Source organism: Myodes glareolus, chromosome 9 (assembly GCF_982192425.1).
Source record: "Myodes glareolus chromosome 9, mMyoGla1.1, whole genome shotgun sequence".
Classification (NCBI taxonomy): domain Eukaryota; kingdom Metazoa; phylum Chordata; class Mammalia; order Rodentia; family Cricetidae; genus Myodes; species Myodes glareolus.
The window spans coordinates 13895550-13918170 of record NC_142034.1 but is presented as its reverse complement, the minus strand read 5'-3'; the positions used below and the strand labels follow the sequence as shown (position 1 = coordinate 13918170).

At 39.0% G+C, this 22621-nt stretch overlaps 1 protein-coding gene across 4 annotated transcripts in view; it reads left to right on the top strand.

Moving 5' to 3' along the window:
* The window catches only part of Cep112 (centrosomal protein 112), a 410571-nt gene that overhangs the window by 235180 nt on the left and 152770 nt on the right, over window positions 1-22621 (top strand). For all 4 annotated transcript variants that reach the window (XR_015738731.1, XM_087909848.1, XM_048446068.3 and 1 more), the window contains one exon: window positions 14355-14585. Coding sequence is in view for 3 of the 4 variants with exons in the window: in XM_087909848.1 (XP_087765974.1) it covers window positions 14355-14585 (231 nt within the window). In the remaining variant the exon portion in view is untranslated. The remainder of the gene's footprint in view (window positions 1-14354; window positions 14586-22621) is intronic.

The window sequence follows — 22621 nt, the reverse complement described above, 5'->3', positions numbered from 1 at the left end:
TCTCTGTCTCTCTCTGTCCCCCCCCCCGCTGTGCTAGTGCCTGTTCAGATGTCCAGATGTGTGGGCTCTCAGCTGTGCTCCATCAATCAGTCTTCTACTGTCTTATAATCCTATTCTCTGTTAGTTGCTACAATAGTGCTAAGTCTGGATGTCTAATAGGTAGTATTAGAGCCTTAAATGTATTCTGCTTTTCTTGTCTTGTGGAGAGTATAGGAGCTAGAGATAGAACTTTAAGCCTTGCAAATGTTGACAAGTAGCTCTGGCCACTAAGCTGTAGCTCCAGGTTTTGAAAGCAGGATCTTGCTACATAACTAGACTGGTCAGGCTCTCCTCCTAACTCAGCTAAGTGTTGGGGTTTTAGGCATGGACCACCACACCCAGAGTCCCTTTTCCTTTATAGCTCAGGCTGGCTTCAAATTCATGATTTTCCCATTTCCTGCTTATGTGTGTCTTGTCACCTATCTCAAAAACTTTTCTTTATGTTTTAATTGAACCTGGTGCTATAGTTCCTTCAACTGGTGGGTTTTGTCTCACTGTGGTGTTAGCTCAGTTAGATCATCCTCAGTGACTTTCATAGGGTTTACACTTTTAGAGTTGTGTAAATCTTTTAATGTACCTATTCTTAAGAATTTTTATTGAATTTAATTTTTATTACCCTGGATTACATAAGGCCATTTTCATGAACATAATATGTTCTTTGAGCATATTTCTCTTTATTCCCTACTCTGTGCTCTTTATCATTGCTTCTTCTTGGTTTTAAAAAGACTATGTCAAAGCTTCACACACAAAAAACAATGAACTTTGCTAAAGTTTGAATAAGTACCTATTAGCTAGTTGAGAACATTCTTTCAAATGCCTGCCTACCTAGCTGAGAATTTCTGTCACTAAACTTTTTAAAGTTTTTTCTCATTGAAATAGCATAACCCTGGAAGTAATCAGTTTTATCAGATGCTTTTCTCTGTATTTAGATATATTTGCTGCTTTTTTTTAATGGGTTAAGAAATAAATTATACTTCAGGTTACTTTTGATATTTCAACCTTATAGAGATACGTGTGTGTGTGTGTGTGTGTGTGCGAGTGCGCGCGCGCGCGTGTGTTCATAGATACAGGAACACATGTGTGCCTATATATGTAGATATAAAAGGCTGATTGATATCAAGTGTTTTTCTCAATTGTACTTCACCTTGTTTTTGAGACAGTCTCTCACTGTCTGAGCGCTCACCTGCCAGGCAGGCAGACATTGACCAACTGCTTCCAGAGACCCTTGCTTCCCCAGTTCTGAGATACAGATGCATGCTACTGTGCTTTCCTCCTTGTGTGCACTCTAGGGACCAGAACTCAGGCATCATGCTTGCCCAGTAAGGCCTTTTCCAATTGAATTACCTGTTCAGCCCTTCATTCAGTGTTAATAATGTTATATCATTGAATTCAGCTAACTAAAGACCATTGATGAGATAATGACCTGAACATTGGTAGATGGTGGGGCTCTCCAGGTAGCATGCTTTTAAACTGGGGTCAGCTAGTTTTATAAACTGAGTTCCTGAATGGTTAATCTTCTTCTGTTCTCTGAAACGATGCAATATGAAAGACTGAGTTACTTTTTTTTCTCTCTTAAATATTTAGTGGAACTGACCAGTAGAGCCTGGCCTGATACTTCATTTCTAGAAATATTTTTTTATTACTGTTTCTATTTTTTTTAATGATTTTTGGGTGATTCACATCTTCTGGGTTTCTTTTTTGTTTTGTTTTGTTGGTCAGTTTTGGTAAATTTTTACAGCTCAAACTTTTTTTCTTTTCATTTAAATTTTATGTTGTTGACAGTTCTAAATTTTTATGTCAAACTGTCTTTGCATTCTCTAAATGCAGTGATTACATATTTTATTTTTATGCAGTGATAGGTCTGGTTTACCTGTAATTTATTTTAAGGTTTTTTATTCCTGTATTTATAAATGAATTTGCTTGGCAATTCTACTTCTTTACTGTCCCTGTCATCTCTTATTAATGTTGTGCTGACATTTAATCTAATTTGTGAATAATTTTGTTTTTTTCTGTTTTCTGAGGTTATAGCTAGTAGATTAATGTGTGCCTTCAAAAGAGAAATTTCAAAATTTACCTAGGAAGTTATGAGTTCAGTGTTTGTTTGTGGAAAAAATTGTAGGTATTACCTCATTTTTTATTAAATTTGCTTAGTTTTCAGTTTCTAATTCTGTTATTTTGTCTGTTCCAAGAAATGTGTTCATTTCATCTCAGTTTTCCAATTGTTGGCAAGGTGTTTTTTTTTTTTTTACCTTTAGGCTCTCGTGGCTCTGCATCATCTCCTTCTTTATTGTCATTTCAGTTACTAGTGTGTGGTTTTGTGGGTGACTTGTCATAACTTTATTTTTTTCTCTAGCAGTGCTCTTTTTGTGCCTTCCTTTTGTTTCGTTGATTAGTTTTGCCAGAACTTGATCTCCTTAACTAATTTATTAATCAAGTTACTAATATTATTAATAATTAGCATTTTAAATAAATAACACACACACAAGACTCTTTTCCCTGGTTGGGGTTCCGTCTTCCAAGGTTTGATAGGGCACACTGTAATTATTAGTCACTTAGAAACATCTTTCTTAAATGTTATGCCTTTGTTTGAGTTAGGAAGTAAATAACATCAATCAGAATTTGTAAACTACAAAAAATATATATAGTAATACTGTGCACTTACCCCAACCTGCTGTCACCCACCCCTTACATTCCTATCTAAAACAGTCCCAGTGTGAGAAGAACCAGTGTCCTTCCACAAGTCAGCTCTAGCTACTTTATATTCCCTTTTCATTTTTCCTTGAACCCCGAGTTAAAGTGAGAGTTTTTCATTTCAAAGTGTATAGGGAACTATTTTCCTTTCGCACTCATTTGGTCACTTCTTGTCAGCTAATTCAGTAGCAATGTTGTAGAGGATAGCCCTCAGAGGCCACCAATTTTTGAAAGGTCAGTTTTTAATTTGATAAATACATCTAAGTACACTTCCATGATCAATTTTCCTGTGAGGGAGTCAGATGTGACCTTTCTCCCCATAGTTCCATTCTGTTTGTTGTGTTCTGTGCTTTGCACTTTTCTCCCATTCTGTGGATTATCTTGTCATGCCTTTAACATATCTTTCACAGAGTAGCTATTTAAATTTTTAAAATTTTATTCCTTGTATCAATGTTTTTATTTCATATAGTATGCTGATGTACATAGTAACAAGTAATGAAGGCCTGATACATTTCCTCATATTTTTCTGTTTATTTTCGTAGCACTGAAGATCAAGTCCTTTGTGATGCTAAGCAGTGATCAATGATCTGTACCCCAGCCCTTCTGTTCTGAGGGTTTGCTGTTTACCTTTATATCCATAATACATTTATGGCTGATTCATTTTTTATGAAAGGAGTGATATTTGTATCTTTGTTGATTTTTAATGTATATATAATTGTCCCAGAACCCTGAATTTTAAAAGTTCTCATTGAATAGCCTTCCAGGCTTTGTAAAGACCTGCTGGCAGTTTGTGTGAGTCTTTCTGGGCTCCATGCACTTTGTCGGTCTGTAGATGTGGGCCTTACTGGTTCTGCACTGTCTGCCACATTCACGTAGCTTTAGGAAGTCCTAACATCAGGTAGTGTGAATGCTTCAACTTCATTCTCTCAATTGCTAAGTCTGTTTCGAAAGTCAAGATTCTTTTAAAGGTACCAGTAACAACAAATCTAGAATGAGGAATAAGAATGGAGTCTTAAATTCTATCAATGTATTATGTATGAAATAAAATTGAACTTTAGGAAAATGTGTTAGTAATGGTTTTAAAGTACTTATCCATGCTATTTCCTTCTTCATTCCTTCAATCCCTCCTTTCCCCTTCATCTCTTCTTTTTAAAACTTTTCATTAAGTCTAGTTAAAACAAACAAAATGATGTTGAAGGCTATGTATGGATAGTAAGATGATATATACAGAAGTAAATTGACAACATAATTGCCATTTCTGTGGCAAGAAATCTAAACTCCCTTTGCCTATGAACCCTAGCAGTTGGGGCTTCTGCTGTACCTAGTAACTAAGCTTGTTCGGGCTACACTTAGGCAGCTTTGTCCTCTGACCTTCCTGTCCCCATTTTCTTTTCCCACCCCTCCCAGCATCCCTGGGGACCACTGCTTTGTTCTGTTATTGAAGTCATTTCTATTGTTAGGTCTCACATAAAGTGATACTGTGTGGTATATTCTCCTGTGTGCAGCTAGTCACTTAGCACCCTACCTCTTCTGGACACACGCTAGGACAGTGCGGCCAGCCCTCCTCCCTTGCTTCCCGCCCCCCCACTCGGCAGATCTTCTACTCCCTACTTCTCACTTTTCAAAAATTCTCCTGTCACCTGAAAACCCCAGTCACCTCCTTTCCTCTTTCTCAAGCTCTAATTGGGCATGTATTAGGGTCTCTCATTTCCCTTCCATAACCACCTCCTTCCTTCGTTGTCGCTTCCTGGTTTACTCAGCTGTAATGCGGGTGCTTTATTAAGTCACCTTCTACATTTAACTGTTTGCTTCTTCACTGCCTTAATTTGCCCATCCTACCTTCAGTAGGCATTGTCTTGGTAGCTGTGTCCTCAGCTCTTTAGTGTGTATTTTGTTTTGTCCTTACTCTGACTACTACAGAGCACAGGAGGACTAACTTGTTCATGGTGATTTTTGGATGGTTTTTCTGTAATATCATTGTTAATATTAACTTAAGAAACACTTGAAGACATTACCTGAGAAAACGTTTCTTCAAAGAGGAATTGGTATTCGTTTCAGCTGAGGATAGAAAACACTTGCTCTGGAACCACTTTACCAGTCACAGATTTTCTGGTGTTCTCCGGGACAGCTGTGTCCTACAGTTGTGCTCCCCGCTCTGGAGCCACAACATGATATGCCGGTTCCTTCCATAGGGCCTTGCCCTGGGTGTTCTCCTCGTTCGTTTCTCTGCTTTCAGCACATGAAAATCAACCTAGGCGTGGTTTGTTTTGTTTTGTCCTTTGCATGTTTCAGTTATTTCTATGAACAAAGAAACATCAAAAAGTCTCATGCAAGATTTAGTTTTCACTTCTTGAGGGATTCTGAGAATCCCTCAGTTACGAAACCTGCGGGGGTCAGGGTGCTAACTCAGCGGTCTTCCTCTATCCTTCTCACCTTTACTGTGTGGTTAATTATTTAACCCTTACATTTTTGCTTCCAAAATTAATTGTTTTATTCTTAACTCAGTGGGCCTTTCTGTCTCTTTGAAGGATTTTTAATCGATCGTATAGCATTCTGGATTCTTTAATGTCTATACTTTTTTTTTCATTTCTCTTTAATTTGGTGTCTCATTTATTTCATGCTTCTCTTTGTATACCTGAAACATCCTGTCTGTGCCTACCTGCAGATGGCATTTCTTCACCTCTTAGGGACTAGCTGAGGTTATTTGTTTTATTTATTCTGGCAGAGTTTTTCCCAGCGAGAATTTCCTGCTTCCTCATCTAACTCTCCTGGTACTGTCTCAGCTGTCATGGTGTGGGTGTACTTTACATTTTCTTCACAATATTCCTTAGGGAATTTTTTTCCTGGCATTTCCTACCATGATTGCTTTTACATAAGACATAACCATTAAAAATAGTAAATTATAACTTTAAGGAGTAACATTGAGAGGTCTGAGCTTCTTGTGCTTGTTCATGAACTCTATGTAAAAGATGACAGAGACTGCAAATTTAACTTCATGTGTCAGGATTTCACTGATGTGACTTTATACCAAAAGATCTGAAAAATAATTTTCACCTTGGAAAATAATCCAACTGGTTAACAGATTGCGATGTCCTTCTGTATATGTGTTGCTTTTATTGGTTGATAATTAAAGCTGTTCCAACAAGTGGCTTAGCAGAGTAAAGCCAGGTGGGAAATCCAGAGAGAGAGAAGACAGAATCAAGCAAATACCAGACAGTCACCAAGGAAACAAGACATGTAGAAAATGAGGTAACGCTACAGCCATGTGAATTTATTTCTGCATTAATCTTATGTAGCCGAGAGTAGCCTGGAACTCACAAAGATTCATCTGCCTCTGTCTCCCAAATCCTGGGGTTAAAGGTGTGTGTCACCATTGCCTGACCTCTAGTGGCTTTAGCTTTGCCTCTGGTCTTCAGGCAAGATTTATTTATTAAAATACAAATAATATACCACTATAGTTAACAACATGCCCTCAATGTGGGTTATATTGTATTTTTATGAAGTCTATTTATAAATTCTACTTGTGGCTAGTTTGATGGTGATCCTGGCAATTCATAATCATTTGTAGAGTGTTTGAACCTTGCCTTTCTGTTGCCAGAACTTGTGAGATTCCAAATGGCTTTGAGATCATTAGCTTTCTAAGGAAACTGGTGGTATATTTTTAATTATTGATTGAAAGTCAGTTTGAAAACAGTTGTTGATGTGTTTGCTTATAGACACAGCCTTTAAAACCTGTGAAATTTTTTAATGATTTGTTTTGACTGCATGTGTGTATGTGTATCTCATATGGGCCTGCTGCCTGAGGAAGGCAGAAGATGGTGTCAGATCCCCTGGTGATGGAGGAGGGTTAACTGTCTATGTGTTACTTATATTGGTTAATAAAGAAACTGCCTTGGCTTTTGATAGAACAGCAGCTTAGATAGGTGGAGTAGACAGAACAGAATGCTGGGAGGAAGAAGGCAATGAGGCAGTCGCCATGACTCTCCTCTCCGAGACAGCTGCAGGTTAAAATCCTCCTGGTAAGCCACCACCTCGTGGTGCTACACAGATTATTAAAAATGGGTTAGATCAATATGTAAGAGTTAGCTAATAAGAGGCTACAGATAATGGGCCAAACAGTGTTTAAAAGAATACAGTTTCCGTGTAATTATTTCAGGGGTAAAGCTAGCTGGGAGGCCGGTGGCGGAAAGCGACCCACAGCTCCTTCTACACCCTGGTACTGGAGTGCAGAAGATTGTGAACCACCATATGGGTGATGAGAACCAAAGCTTGGTCCTGTGCCAGTGCTCTTAACCACTGAGCCATCTCTCCATCCCATCTGTGAAATTTTCAGTAATTCAGTTCCTTTTTATCAGTAGCATAGATGAAGTTTTATAACGTATTATTTATAATAGTAAGGCAACAAAGAGCACCTGTTTCCCACTGACGCTGATGCCCGAATCTGTCTGTTTATCAACAGTTGCTATGACCTAAGTGAAGCCCTCACCCTTAAGCTCTTTCTTACCATTCGATCTCTTCTATGATTAACAAATGCACTTTCAGGACAGACTTTTTTTGAAAATCACCATTAAATTTAAGCCAGTGTGTGTGTCCATATTGTCAGCAATTAAGTACTCCTTTCTCTAATTCAGCATCACATAACCAGGTCAGCTAATAAAATACACACTGTGCAGTACAGCACCAGGGAGGTATGGAGTGGATTCTGCACGTGTACACTGTGGACCATACCCAAAGTGGATTAGATTATTTCTCTAGAGCAATTTGACTGGGGTGGGGGCGGGGGCACGTTATTGTATCTTTTGTGCAAATAACTTGGCCAATGTACCCTAAAGCAAAAGTTCTTTGTAATTTGTTTGCAAATTTATCATGTGATTATCAATAATTGCCAATAAGACAAATTGATAAGAGTTGGTCGCCTCATGGTAACAGAAGGGAGAGGCACTTGTCAAAAGGACTCACATCAGCCTCCTGCTGTATTTTTCCACAATCATAATTTTTATGTTAGAACTGACTTGGCCTCTTCTTGGAGTTCTTTGACACTTCTTGACCTCTAAAGCCATGCTTCCTGAGGATGCCACCGTGTTGATTGGGCAGGACATCCAGTTCTGCTTTGTAACCTGGAGATCATGGAACTTTTAAAAGCATTTTGTCTCTAGAAGCATGTCTAGTGTTTCTATTTGTCCAATCTTAGTGTTCTCATCTATTATCAATTTAGTTAAATGACTGTTTGTTATTCTAATTATTAAGATTGGAGGGATGATTATAAAACAAGGAACAAAAAGCAAGAGACTATTTTCAAAGACAATTGATCTGTTGCTCTCTATTGATATGCAAATGTATATATCCTTATGAAAGGTTAGAACAAGCTATAAAACATTCCATATATTTTCAGGAGGAAAAAGACTTTTCTAGTACACACTATGAGAACTGGTGTTTTATGTGAAGTCCTACACATTTTTCTGAGATGATTTTAAGTTGGCATTTTTAGAGAGACAGAATAAAAAAGGGGACACTTATCCCCTCAGCCTTCTGTCATCATCACACACTTTCAGACCTAAGTGTCTTTGTGCTGCCACCTGTAGTAGTTGAGTAAGGAGCGGGGTCAGTGGGCCAGCTAGTGATGGTGTTCCTCAGTGCAAAGTGAGGGCATCATAGTATATTAGTATCTGTCGGAGAATTACTGCAAAGATTAAATCAAATAATCCATGGAAGATGCCATGTGCAATCTAAATACTCAAAACGCTAAGTTAGCGTTTAGCAAGTAGAAACAGTAAAGTTTTTAAATAAAACAATGAAATAAATCTCATTGTTGATGGTGAGGTATAGTTATCTTGATTATTACCAAAGTTTATTTTATTCTTTCAGAATTTCACACACACACACACACACACACACACACACACACACAGTATTTTTGTTTTATCCACCCCTGTTCCCACCTTCCAATTACTCTCAGATCTTCCCCTATAATCCTTCCCAACTTCATGCCCTCATTTTGTTCTTTCAAGAACAAGCTGATCTCAGGACTACCTGTATGCACTTTTGTGTGGCGCCATCCGCTGCAGCACAGGCAGCTTACCAGGAGCCACATCCTTGAATAAACCAAGCCTCTCTACCCCAGCAGCCTCCAGCCACCAAGGCAGTTTAGCTTCTGTGCTGGAATTTGGTGGCCTGGATCTTGGGCCAACCTTGTTCAAGCTGCCACAGCCGCTGTGAGTGTAGGAGTGCCATGGTCCAGAAGACATTGTGGGATAGCACTCCTTCCCAGCCTCTGGCCGTTTTCAGTTTCCCCTCTCTGATTTAGCTTCTTATTTTCTTATTTTATTTTAGGGTATGTGTGTCTGACGTGTATATTCAGATACACCTGTGCCACAATGTGCGTGTGGAGGTCAGAGGACAATTTTTGTTTATATTCTCTCCTCTACCTTTCCATGGGTTCTGAGGATTGAACTCAGAACATAAAGTCTGTGCAGCAGGCACTTTTCCCACCAAGCCATCTTGCTAACCCTAGCTCTGTGCATTTCCTTAGCATGGTATTAATACTTTGTATTGCTGTCACTTTGGGGTTCTCTGGTTTCCAGTTAGGGGAATACTTTTTTTATTAAATGTTTATTTTTAACTACATTATACATGGTGTATATTACCATGTATATTACCATGTTTTGAGAAATGTTGCATTCATAGCTGATAGTAGAAATTAAATGTTTTCTTTTCTTTTTACCTTTCCATTTTGTATAATAAACTTATATCTTATCTTCGTAAATATGTGTTGCAAGGCAGAGGGCCGCTTGTTCATCACTGCCACCCAGCTAGCTTAGCCCCGAAATAACCACACAGAAACTGTGTTCATTAAATAACTGATTGGACTATTAGCTCTAACATCTTACCCTTATACCTTGATTTAGCCCATTTCTATTAATCTATGTATCGCCATGTGGCAGTGGCTTACCAGGAAAGATGCGGCATGTCTAATTCTGGCGGCTCCCTGGTGTGTCTCTCTTTTTCCACCTTTCTTCCTCCCAGCATTCAGTTCTGTCTTCCCCAACTACCTAAGTTCTGCCCTATCTACTAGGCCAAGGCAGTTTCTTTATTCATTAACCAATGAAAGCAACACACAAACAGAAGGAATTCCTACACCAAATATGCATATATAATGTACTTTGATCATATTCTCCTATCCCATTTTAAATTTTATTTGGGACTACAAAGGACAGGATAGCCAAAGCAATCCTAGGCAAAAATAAATAAAGCTAGAAGTGTCCCTGTGCTTGATTTCAAGGTACATTGCAGAGCCAGAGTAACAAAAACAGCATGGGACCAGTGCAGAAACAGACATGTGGATCAGTGGGACAGAAGATGTAGACACAAACACGGGCAGCTACAGGATTCAAGGAGGTTTGCTTAAGTCTGAACTAAGTATTTATCTGGTGCCATGGCAAACTAGGTTCCCTGGTCAACTCTCACTTTACACAGTGCTGAATTGCTGCGTACTTTTTATAAAGAACTTTTGTTGTGTACGTAAGCTCTTGTACTAATCAGGACAGTCATATACCAACCACTGAGTGCAAACAGAAGCTATCAACAAAGGACTAAAGATAGCTCTCATTTTGAAGGTATTTTTTTAAACTGGGTATTTGTTGAGAATATTTATTTTGTTTTGTTTTTCTACTTTTATGAGGTACAGGGACCATTTATATATGAAAGTCTGGGCCATCAATATACATAAAACTGGTCATGCCCATAGTGTGTGGTTGAGTTGGACATTAGTGAACCAGGAACAGAAGTACTCCATCTTAAACCAGGAGTGTTGTTCATGTCTGTAATACAAAGCCCTTAGAAGGCAGAGGCAGGAAAATTAGGAGTTCAAGGCCAGCCTTGGTTACATAGTGAGTTCAAGTTTAGTCTAGGCTACATGTGGCCCTGTACAAAAAGAAAAAGAGAAATTATATTTCAGTCTTTGACAATGAGTCAGTGGTCTACACCTGAAAAATTCAGAGATATTAGTTCTCCCAAGAATCAGGAGAGATTGAGAAAAGTCTTCTCAAAGTTATCTAGAGATATTAGTGTTTCCCTTGCTATCCATATGATATGATGGTCAACAGCCACTTTGTCCCCACGGATAACATTCTGATAAATAGAAGCTTACATTTTTTAAAAGCACAGAAATTGAGTAGAACACTGTGGACCAGAACCTCCAGAAGTTGTGGAGAGTAGAACAAGATTACAAGACTTAACTGCTTGGCCTGTCATCTCTGAACTAGAAAGAAGTGTTATCATGTAAAGTCATGACTAAGAAAAATGTAAATGGATTTAATCTGGTGAAAGACAGAGAATGTAAAGCATACTAGACAAAAAGTAAAACTAGAAATAAGAGCAAAACACGTGAAACTTGGAACCTGAATCAACCTGACAACATTTCATAAGCAGAAGAAAATAATGCAGGAGAGACTGATGCATGAGGGAGGAATATGAAAGGTATAAAGAGAAATGAAAGAACAGGAAAATTTAAATAAATTTACGTCGGCAATATTGTAAGAAGAAAGATTGGGTTCTCTAAGGCATGGAAACAGAGAAGAGCCGCATTCACTGAAAAGCTTGTGGTAGTTGTCAAAGATCTGACAGAGATTTAAAGGTAACAAGCCTGATAAAAATAACAAGGCATGTGGACACTCAGGGGAAAGTAAAGAACCCAAGGAACATGGGAGACAAAGAGCAGACCTGGAAAGCAGGCAGAGATGAACTGAAGTCCTTCAAAGGACTAACCACTGGCATTTCAACCCCACCCAGAAAGAGGTATTCAAACCTGTACATGCTACAGGGGTTGATGCCGAACCCTTTGGAAAGAACTTAAAAACATGTAGCAAAGTGTTCTCACTGTGAGCACTGACAAGTAAGGGACCAGGATGGGAAATGCAGCTCCTGACTGCCAGGTGAGGGAGGACAGGAAAGATGGTGGAGGGAATGGACAGATTTGTTTCGACTAAAAGACAAAATGGAGAAAATGTGGAATGTACAAATAGCACAAAAAGATTTTTTAAAGGCTAATATTTAATTTTATGAAAACTAACTGAACTAAATACTATATTTAAAAGACAAAGATTAGTAAAATTTCAAAAAGAAAGTTGAAATCAATATGCTGTTTATAACATATCCATCTAAAAATTGAAGATGCAGAAAGCTCTAAAGTAAAATACTAAATAAAATATACCAAACAATATCCCTCATCTAAAGAACTGCTGTTCCTGCTATTAACCCTAGGCAAAAGTGACTTTATAGCAGAACTCATGCTGAAGGTAAGGAGTGCAATTATTCAATAATAAGAACATATGAGGAACATTGATAACAAAAAAGCAAGTGAACAAGAGATGTCCCTTATAATCTCAAAATATATAAAAGGAAACTTGGCAAAGAGGAACAGACAAATTTGTCAGTGCAATGAGATTTTAACGTGAATCATTGGCTGATAGCTTACACTTCCATCTATCAGCAGGTGATAGTCTTCAGCAGCATCAAATTTTCATTCAATGGACACTTATAGAATATAAAACTCGACATACATAAAAAGTTTAAACCAACTTTTTAGCTGCCTTCTTTGAAGCCTTTAAAAACTTGACAACATAGCTTACCATCAAACAATCTCAATTTTTAGTAGTGGAAGATATAGTACATTCTATTCTAACCCCAATGTGGCCAGTGCCCTTATGAAAGAGAGAAACATAGAGGCACAGATATCCAGAGAGAGGAGAACCCTGGCAAGGTGGAAAAGAGGTTGAACTGCTGTGTCTACACACCAGGGAATACCAAGTGTGAATGGCAGATTCCAGCAGCATCTGAGTGTAACACCCGATTCTGTGTTACCCCCTCTGTACAGTTCGCATGCCACTGTACCGTATGCAAGTTGAGTAGGGCAAGGGCCTGGAGATTGAAAGAACACACAAAGAGACCTGGGTCATTTGAAAGGAGATCAGCAATGCTGTTTATTTAACCTTGGGGAAATCCTCATATACCTGGCTGCTGCACAAGGATTACCGCCCAGGCAGGTGGGAAATTACCATACCAAAGATGGAGTCAACAATGCCCTACAGCTAATCACCAGGCAGGGCAGAGGGAGCACAGGAACAAACAGAATGTTTTAGCTGGCTGACCAGAAACTGTCCTCAAGATGCACCCCAGGAGCAGGGGCAGACCTGGGTCCTACATCTAAGAAAGATGAGTGGAATGAGCTCTTCAGAGTCCCAGAGGAACCAACTCAGACAGCACTTAGTATGGAGATTTCTATTCTCCAGAACTGTTAGAGGGAGGCCGCTTATTGGTTCCCAGCTATTCAGTCCCAAAATAATCACACAGAAACCATATTATTTAAATCACTGCTTTGCCCATTAGCTCTAGCTTCTTATTTGCTAACTCTTACATCTTAATTTAATCAATCTCCATTAATCTGTGCATAACCACAAGGTCGTGGCCTACCAACAAAGTTTCAGCACCTCTGTCTCTGGCAGGAGCTTCATGGTTTCTCCTCACTCTGCCTCCTTTCTCCCAGCATTCAGTTTAGTTTTTGCCACCTATCTCTGTTCCCCTCTAGCTTGCTATAGACCCAAAGCAGTTTCTTTATTAACCAATGGTATTCATAGCATACAGAGGGGAATCCCACATCACAAAACTATGAAAAAATATATTTCTCTTATATTTTAATGATTCATTTATTTTATGTATATGAATGTTTTGCATGTATGTATGTATGTATGTATACACACTGGGTCCTGACCTGCTGCCCACAGAGGTCGGAAAAGGACACAGGATCCCCCTTATAACAACAGCTATGAATGGTGGTGAGCAGCTATATGGGTTCTGGGAACCAAACCTTGGTGTTCTGCAAGAGCAGCAATGTGTTCTTAAGTGTTCAGAGGGCTGCTGAGCCCTCTCCCAAGCTTCACATCAATGTTCTTTTAAACCACTTCATTTGGGGCACTTAATAAAGAACTCTAATAAGAGCAGCCTTGGGAAACATAGTCCATGAAATTTAGAGCTAAGAAACATACATCTAAATGATTCACATGTCAAAGGAAAGAATAAAGGAAGTTAAATGTGTATTGGACTATGTGATAGTAAAACACCATATATCTAAACAAATGGAACACAACTTCAAATTTATAAATCAGAAAAGAAGGGATAAAAATGAGTTAGCTATCCAAAAAATAAGATACTAGAAGAAGGAATACAAAAGAAACTAAGAAAATAGAAGTAAGGACATAACAAAATCAAAACCAACAATACATAAACAAAAGCAAAAACACAAAGACATTAGATGAATGCCAAGAACTTGATGTTGAATATTTGAAAACCAGTTTCAGAAGAACACTCATAATATTCCACCAACATAGGTATTACGAACAAGTAAGATTAGGCAATGTGGTGGTGCTTAATTAAACAGTGTGTAGGAAAATGTTTATCTCCACATGGTGTTTACCTCTGAGGGTGAGAAGGAACAGCATGGGATTGAAGGACACAGAGAGCAAAAATGATCCTGGGTGGGGACATGAAGGGCAAGTGACCTTTAAGATGTGTACTTATTGGCCTTGTGTTCCTCTGTGACTTCTCTATTCATGTCTGTCTATTTCTCCTAGATTATTGCTGACATGGAGGCCCAGGTCCATAAGTTGAGGGAAGAGCTGATTAACGTGAACTCTCAGCGGAAACAGCAGCTCGTAGAACTTGGTCTTCTTCGAGAAGAAGAAAAGCAAAGGGCTGCAAGGGACCATGAGACTGCTGTCAACAAACTGAAGGCTGAATCAGAGAGGGTGAGAATGGAGCTGAAAAAGACGCATGCCGCAGAGACTGAGATGACCCTGGAGAAGGTGAGGAACTGTTTGGAAGGCCTTTTGGTTAGACTGTAGAGTGCAGATTTAAAACCCACTCTGAGGTTTAGTCTCTGAAAGGTGTTAGACATGGATCTACTCTTCAGATTTAGATGAGCAGTTTGTACATCTTGCTCTGCCTCATGCACTGCTAAAATGCTCTAATGAAGTTAGGAAATACTTAACTTCCCCTTGACTGTTGTGGAAGGGGTTCTCTTGTCATAATCAAACACCGTGATAGGATAGTGTCATCAGATTGTCTCAAACCACATAGTATGGGAACGCTTGGGCTGTAGTACTGAATTTTTCTTAGGTTTAGAATGAGTTATACATTTTCCCTAGGTTGTCTGATAGTTATTTTTAGTCTTTATAATTTCTCTTTAATAACACTAACAAAAAAGATGGTATATTTTCCTAGGTTGATATTTTAGCAGAAATAAGTTTATTTATAATATTATATTTTTAAGTAAACATCAATATTTTATTTACACATTTTGGCTTGTATTACATTCAAATTACAAGCTAGAATATTCTTTCTAAGAGCTTAAATATTTAATCATGTGCTGAAAGAGAATTGCTGTTCTTCATAGCAGCTGTAAATTGTTCTTGGAGCTCTTTAGTTAATGCCAGTCTGGATCTTTGGAATAGAACTTGGAAAGGGAAATTTAAGAATCATCTAATTCTGTTCAACTTTGGCTTCTCTTTTTCTTTTCCTTTTCAAGTAATGTTGAGCCCCGAAAGGCTACATACAATCACTCTACATACTATTGCACAGATTTTACAATGTGAGCCTAGGGCATGGCCTTAGTGTCCTAATTCACACATAAGTTAGATTTTTAACGTACTTTGCCCTTGGCAGTAAGGGTGCTTCAAAGAACTGAAAGTTTTCTCTTAGAAAACCAGTGTGGGCACTAGTGTGGCTGCAGACAATGACCAGGGAGAATCCATAAAGGAGTCCTCAGTGCCCCAGCCCAGGTCCTGAGGTTGTCATGGTGTGACACATGAATGTGTCTATTAGTAGAGAAGGTATCCTTCTCTAGTGAACAGAGCAGTGGCACTATCTGACTTGACACTATAAAGTGGGATTTCTTCATGAAGACAATGGACTAGTTGGAGGGCAGAAGAGGAAGGGGGACCAACCATAAAGGACTGCGATAATGAAACAGACCACAAGGGACTTGGGCTTGGGCAGTAGAGCAGCAGTTGTGGTATTCTTCAAAGAAGAAAAAATCGCAGGGATGTGTTTGAAAGGTAGAGCTGGCAGGATTTACTGTTAGTTTACATGTGGGAGACAAGAGAGCAAAGGAGAGCAAGCCTGGGAGCAGTCACGGTGATGCCAGGAGACAGATGGTGTTACTCTGTGCTATAAAGAAGACTGTGAGAGCGAGAGGTGAAGCCGCGCAGCACACGTTCAGGCTAAGGTGCCTTGTAAACATATAAGTGGGATGTTGTTGAGCCTGCCATCCGAACAGTACAACACAGCAATGCTCTAATACTGTCGCAAGCAGGACTTTGAGAATTAGGAAGCACCCTCACATAGATAGCAACCTGCTGATGCAGCAGGCCGTAGAGAGGATGCAGGACTGTGACTTAGAGCAAGAAAAAAGGGCGTCGGATATTATCCTCAAAAAGATCATTTTAAAAGATAATGAAATAATAAACTGCAAGACAAAAACACATGTAGATGTATGACTATAAGTACTATAAGGGAACATTAAATTAAAGGAAATAATTTTCCCTCGAGAGTGAGGAAAATTATGTGAATGGTAGATATGGAGCATGGCATTCCAAGCCACAGATCCTGAGGAATTAGCTGTCCAGAAATGAGAACTGTAATCTGAGACTGTGCATTCATTTCTCAGCCACCCAGGCCCGAGTAATCATGCAGAACTATTATTAATTACAATACTATTTGACCCCGTGGCTCTGGCGTATTTCTAGCTAGCTCCTACATCTTAAATTAACCCATTTCTATTATTCCATGTAGCACCACAAGGTTATGGTTTACCAGTAAGTTTTGGCATCTTTCATTTGGAAGCTACATGGCGTCTCTCTGACTCTGCCTACTTTTTCTATATATCTCTGTTCTTATTTCCTTCCTGACTTTATTCTGCCCTGCCATAGGCCAAAGTAGCTTCTTTATTAACCAATGGTAATAAAACATATTCACAGCATACAGCAGGGAATCCCACATCAGGAGATCATGAGGAGACTCATTCTGTCAGCATCCTTTTGATGGCATAGCCGTAGAAGAGTTGATGGAATGGGTCTAGTCTAGGAGACAGACTCTTGAGGGCTTGGGAGAGATGCATATGAGGTGGCAAAGTGTCTCAGTGGCAACAAAGCAAAAAGGACATACTTCAGGATTATTGCAGAGAGGGCACTGTGAGTCTTGTGAAAGTCACACTTACCTGTTAATCATTTGCAAACATAGAAGTCTCAGGGCTGGGGAAGAAGCTTATGAATTCAGCTCACAATGTGCTGAGTTGAGAGTGCTGCCTGAACATGCTCTTTGGTTTTCATTTGCTATTGAAAGGATCTTTCTGGATATTGAAGGAAAAGGTGGGCCTGGGGAAAACAGGCGTAGAAGTTGCCCACAGAGAATGCTGGCTTCCGGCTTTAGGAGTGAGACTGCTGAAGATGAGGAGGAGGAAGAAAGGAGAGGCCGACAGATAGACAATGAAGTGGGGTCACAAACATCTTAGAGGTTGGGAAGTAACAGTCACAGAGGGGTCATCGAGGTAGAAGAACTATGTACAGAATTTATTTTCATGAAACAAAGAGTCTTTGGAAAGTGGGACTGTCAAGAATGTGACAGAAAGTCAAGAAGGATGAGGGTTGAGGAAAGGCCACTGGATCTGAGCTGAGACATCACCGATGGTCTTAGACAGCATACTGAAGATGATAGTATAGACACAAACCACATTTGCCAAAGCTAAGTGAGGTCATGCAGATGTGGGAGCCCTCTGCTGACTGGGGACTCTGGCAATCAGGTCAGCAGGAGTCAGAGCAGAGTGTCCTTTACACTCAACACCTCTTGAGCATTTTGAAACAGGAGAAAAGGGACTGTGAGAGGTAGTCCAGGCTGAAGACTGGCCGAGGATGACTGGTGGCATGCCTGCTGGCTGCAAATGGGTGTACAGCTGAGCAGCCCCCCTCAGCCCTTGCAGAAACGCAGGGGATCAGTCTTTTCCTTGAATATGCCAACCGTTCCTGCTCCCAGGTCCTGATACCTAGTACCTTCTTCTCATAATGTTCTGTAGTGTCCTGCTGCCCTCCTCGGAGGATCCCTCTCCGTGCTCTTCATCTACAGACTGACTGACTTAACCACCTCTTTCAAAATGTCTTTCTAGCTCATCTCACAGTATAAAACCATGCATGTATTTGTGTGTACTTGTTTGTTCTCTAGCCCTCCACCCACTAGAGTGTGAGTCCCACAACAGAGAGCCTCATCTTCTGTTCAGTTCTGTAGCACTGATGCTAGAGAAGCTTGGTGCATGGAGATGTTCGCCTCTAGTGCATATTGTGTGGGGGACAGGATACAAGCCTGCTATTCGGGAAAGAGACAGAAAGAAGGTTGGTAAAGATAAAAAGAAATTCTGTGATAGACCTTGAAAGAAACTTATAGGTAAATATTAACCAGTTGATCTTGATGCAGAATCATACAGTCTGCTTGAGTCGGGAGTTTCAAGCAGTGTGAAAGTAGGGTCCATGTACATACAGAGGGGAGGTGGGAGAGTGTGAGTATGGAAGAGCAGGGTTCCTAAAATGGACTAAGAAGGCAAATCATACGGAAGACAGACGTGGCCACAATCATACTAGGCAACATGGGAGAAAGGCACTGAAGATTAACCAGAATTCAGGGAAATGTGGGTAAAGAAAAGAGCAGTCTGAAGAGATGGAAGAGAGCTGTACAGAGGCTGACACTCAGGGTACTGCTGGCTTCTGATGAGTTGGTAGAGTGTGTCAACCTCAAAGTCCATGTGAGAAAATCCAAGTACTAGGTTCTTGATACTTAGTTATTTGTGTTTCATATTGATGAGTGTTTTGCTTAATTAGTACAAACAAGAGTTTAGCGATTTCAGCTGCAGAAAATGCCTGGACTAAGTCAAAAGCATGCCTTGTGAATATTATTTTTTTAAAGCTCCAGGATGAAATAATAGTGCTTTGCACAAAAGACATTCATTAAATGTTATGTGAGTGAATCAAAGAATTCAGTATATCCCTAGTGTATGACAGTGTGAATAAATAAATTAGTATATGTCATCCAACTTTGATTTTATAGATACTTTGAATAGGGCAAAATTTATCTTTGTATTCAAATATTCATTTGTGTCTCATATAATTTCTTCCATATTAAATAAGTTAAACATAAAGCTTATTTTTAGATATAATTTTGATTTTTCTCTACAAATAAGCACTTTAGTTCCTTCTATGAAAATTTAAACCAATACCAATAAGCTGAAATTTAGTTGCTAATAATTATGCAAAATTGCTGAATTCTTCTCATCTGATTAGAAAGCTTAATTTAGTACTAGGAAGATGGTGCAGTGGTAAGAGCATTTGCACAAATGTGAGGACCTGAGTTCAAATCCTCAGCATCTCCCTGAAAAAAAATGGTACAGTCATGCATACTTATAATTCCACAATTACAGAGCAGAGACAAATAATGAGCTGGTCTCGTTGTCTAGGCTGCCAAACCTTAATGGCAAACTTAGGTTCAGTGAGAGGCACGGTCTGAAGGGAGTTAGACAGACTTATAAAACAAGACACCCAATGTTATCCTCTTATCTAAGCACTTGCACCTGGCATGCACCCCCCCCACACACACACACGCATATACCATGTACAACTTAATATGTAGATACACCTAAAAGTCAAAATATTTGCTAGCAGCTCAGGATCTAGTCAGGAACAAGGTCTTATTATTGAGTGGAAACTTAGGTTCAAAGAGAAGAAGATAACACTAGAATAAGAAGCGATCTAAGTAGAACCTTCCGTATAGGCCTGGGACCCTTCAGTCGCACAATGTTATGGTTAGAAAAGCCCTAAATTGGATCCTACCTGACTGGCTGTCAGCAGTGATTTAGACCAAGATGACATCTTCAGTGGGCTTGAGTTCTGGAAAACATGAAGTACCTCCACAAGGTCACATCCCTGATGCAGAGAATCCAAGAAAATACATGAGTGGTATGTGCAAAGTGAAAGCTGCCTGTGCACTTTTCAAGTCCCTCTCAAACAGAACTGAAATAAAGTACGTGGTGTTTGGAGCTGGGAAAGGTTAAAGAGTATTGCTCTGTGCTGATAGTGAATAAATTTCACGTCTGTTAGAAAAACAAACTGTGGAGCTTCTTAGAAGCAGTAATTCTTTAAATAAAGGATGTTTAGAAAATATGAAAAGTAATCGTTGAAACCTCCTGGGAATACCACCTTCAAACATAACCAGCAAGAACAGCTTAACATCTGTGTGAGTTACCAGTTTCTGATTAGCTGCTATTTTATTTGTAAACACAGCATAATTTATTGTGTTATTTTACTATGAGAGATTTGGGCTTTAAAAATTTTAATATGACTATTAGCTTATTCCTTCATGAATTTTTATCAACTCTTCCTATCTTCCTTTCTCTTCAGTTAAATTCCCATGGAAGTGTGAGGTCCAGCTGCATTTCAGAAAGCATAGACCACCTTATGTTTCGGGACGTTTGCTGTTCCTTCATATGCCTTGGGCATTTATTACATTCTCCTTTAATTTTTGGTATTGTTCTGAAAATTGATTATTATCAAAAGATTCGATATTTATACTAGATTTGTGTGTACATTGTTCATTTTCTGTGACTTGTCTTTTGGTATTCTTTGCCGTCTCTCTCCCCTTATGGTTCTGTTTCCTTTGGGAACCTATACAAACTCCTTTTACTTTTAGTGATAAAAATCTTATTATTATGGCAAATACTCTTGGGACACACATTTTGGCTTTATGGTCACAAATGCTTTTATCTGTGTTCCATCTAGTGTGCCTTTCTTGCCCTTTGTAAATCCTCACCTATGAAGAACTGTTTTGAACTTACTATTTTGATATTCTAAAGTGTATGGGAAATCACTTTCTGCAGTATACAAAGTGAAAAGCTTTCCGAATTTGACATACATTTGCCAGCTTAGGTTCCCAGTCTACAATTTTAAGTGATATCTGAAGGATTATTCTGGAAATCTGCCAGCCTAAAGTCATTAAAAGACTCTGAGCAACAATTCAACATCTTTTTCAAATTTAAGAAATGCTGCATAAGGCATAATTACCGAAAGCTAAGCTCATAGAGACTTCTCAGACCTCTGAAATTTATATTTAAAGGATTAATATTAACTTATGAAGACACTGTCATTTTTTGCTTTAAAGGGACTTCTAATTTCAATTCTCTTCTTCCTTTGATCTTTTCCCTGACTTTTTCCTTTGATTAAAAAATACGGAGCTTAATATTCTTAAATTTTAAATTAAATATTGAGATTTATATAAATTGATTGACAAGTAACATCCAGTCTAATCTATATTATTACCTCCAAATTATGAATTTAAAGTTGTTATTTTCCTGTGGGTCTGTGAACTGTAGACAGCTATATTGGGCTAATGGATACCTCTTAGCATAACAAGAATTTGAAAAAGAAAACTACACAATACCAACTTAGACAGCCTAAGATGATGCTGAGCTTGCATACAATGAATCAGTACTCACTTGCGGTGAGGTTTGGATTTGTGTGTGTGTGTGTGTGTGTGTGTGTGTGTGTGTACTCGTGTGGGGCCACATGTGTAAGTGCATATATACATGTATGTAACTGCATTTAGAATTCAAACATTGAGGTCTGGTGACTTCTAGATTATTCTCCACCTTGTATCTTGAGATAGCCTCTATCACCACACCCAGAGCTCTGAGCTTTGTCTAGTCCAGCTATTTTCTTTGCTCTAGAAATCCCCTGTCTCCTCCTCTTGCATGCTGGGATTACAGGCAAGCACCGTCCCTACCAGCTTTTTCCGGGTCCTAGGGATTCAAATTCAGGTCTTGATGTTTGTGTGACAAATGCATTACCCATGGAGGTTTAGAATTCTGACGTGTCAATGACCTCCATGGTAAACATCCTCTGTGTGGTGAAAGGGCTGTTTTATCTTACTAAAAGGTGAGATGTTTTTTGACAGGATACCAAATCAAATATTTCAACTAAATTAGCTTATTATTTCCTCTGTAACAAGAGATAATGTATTCTTCTTGGAATCTTATTTCCTCTTCTTTTCTATCTTTTTAAAGCAACGGCCCTCACCCTCTCCTACTTTATCCAGTTGCTATGAAGCACCTGTCCCATAGGAAGTCCCCTAAGTCAATACTGAAATCATGTCTAAGGTGTTTGTTTATTAAACTGAAAGAGGAGGGTCTTTCATTTATGCTTGTATACAAATGATAAGCATACCGAGAAGAAATCAAGGAAACAATACCTTTAATAACAGCCTCAAAAAAAGTATCTAACCTTCCAAGCAAATGACTTATATACTAAAGAGTTTACAACACTGAATGAGACTTCAGAAGATGGAAGGGTCTCCCATGTTCATGGATCCCATGTTCATGGATGCTCATGGAGTGGCACTATGAAAATGGCCATTCTACCAGAAACAGTCTGCACATTCAATGCATCTATCAAAGTCCCAACATAATTACACCCAGAAACTGCAAAAAAAAATGGTAAATTTCACATGGAAACACACACACACACACACACACAAAACAAAAACCATGATGCCTAAAACAGTCCTGATTAATAAAATATTATAACTACAAGAAGCATTGCTGTCCCAGGTTTCAAGTTGTGCCACAGAGTTATAGTCATAAAAACACGAGGATATTAGCAAGAAAACAGTAAGGCGGTTAAAGGAATAGAATTAAAGATCTGGACATAACTCCATATAACCACAGATAGCTGATGTTTTGTCTTCACAAAGAAACAAAAAAAATACTCATTGGAGTAAAGAAAGCATCTTAAACAAATGGTGCTGGTCAAAC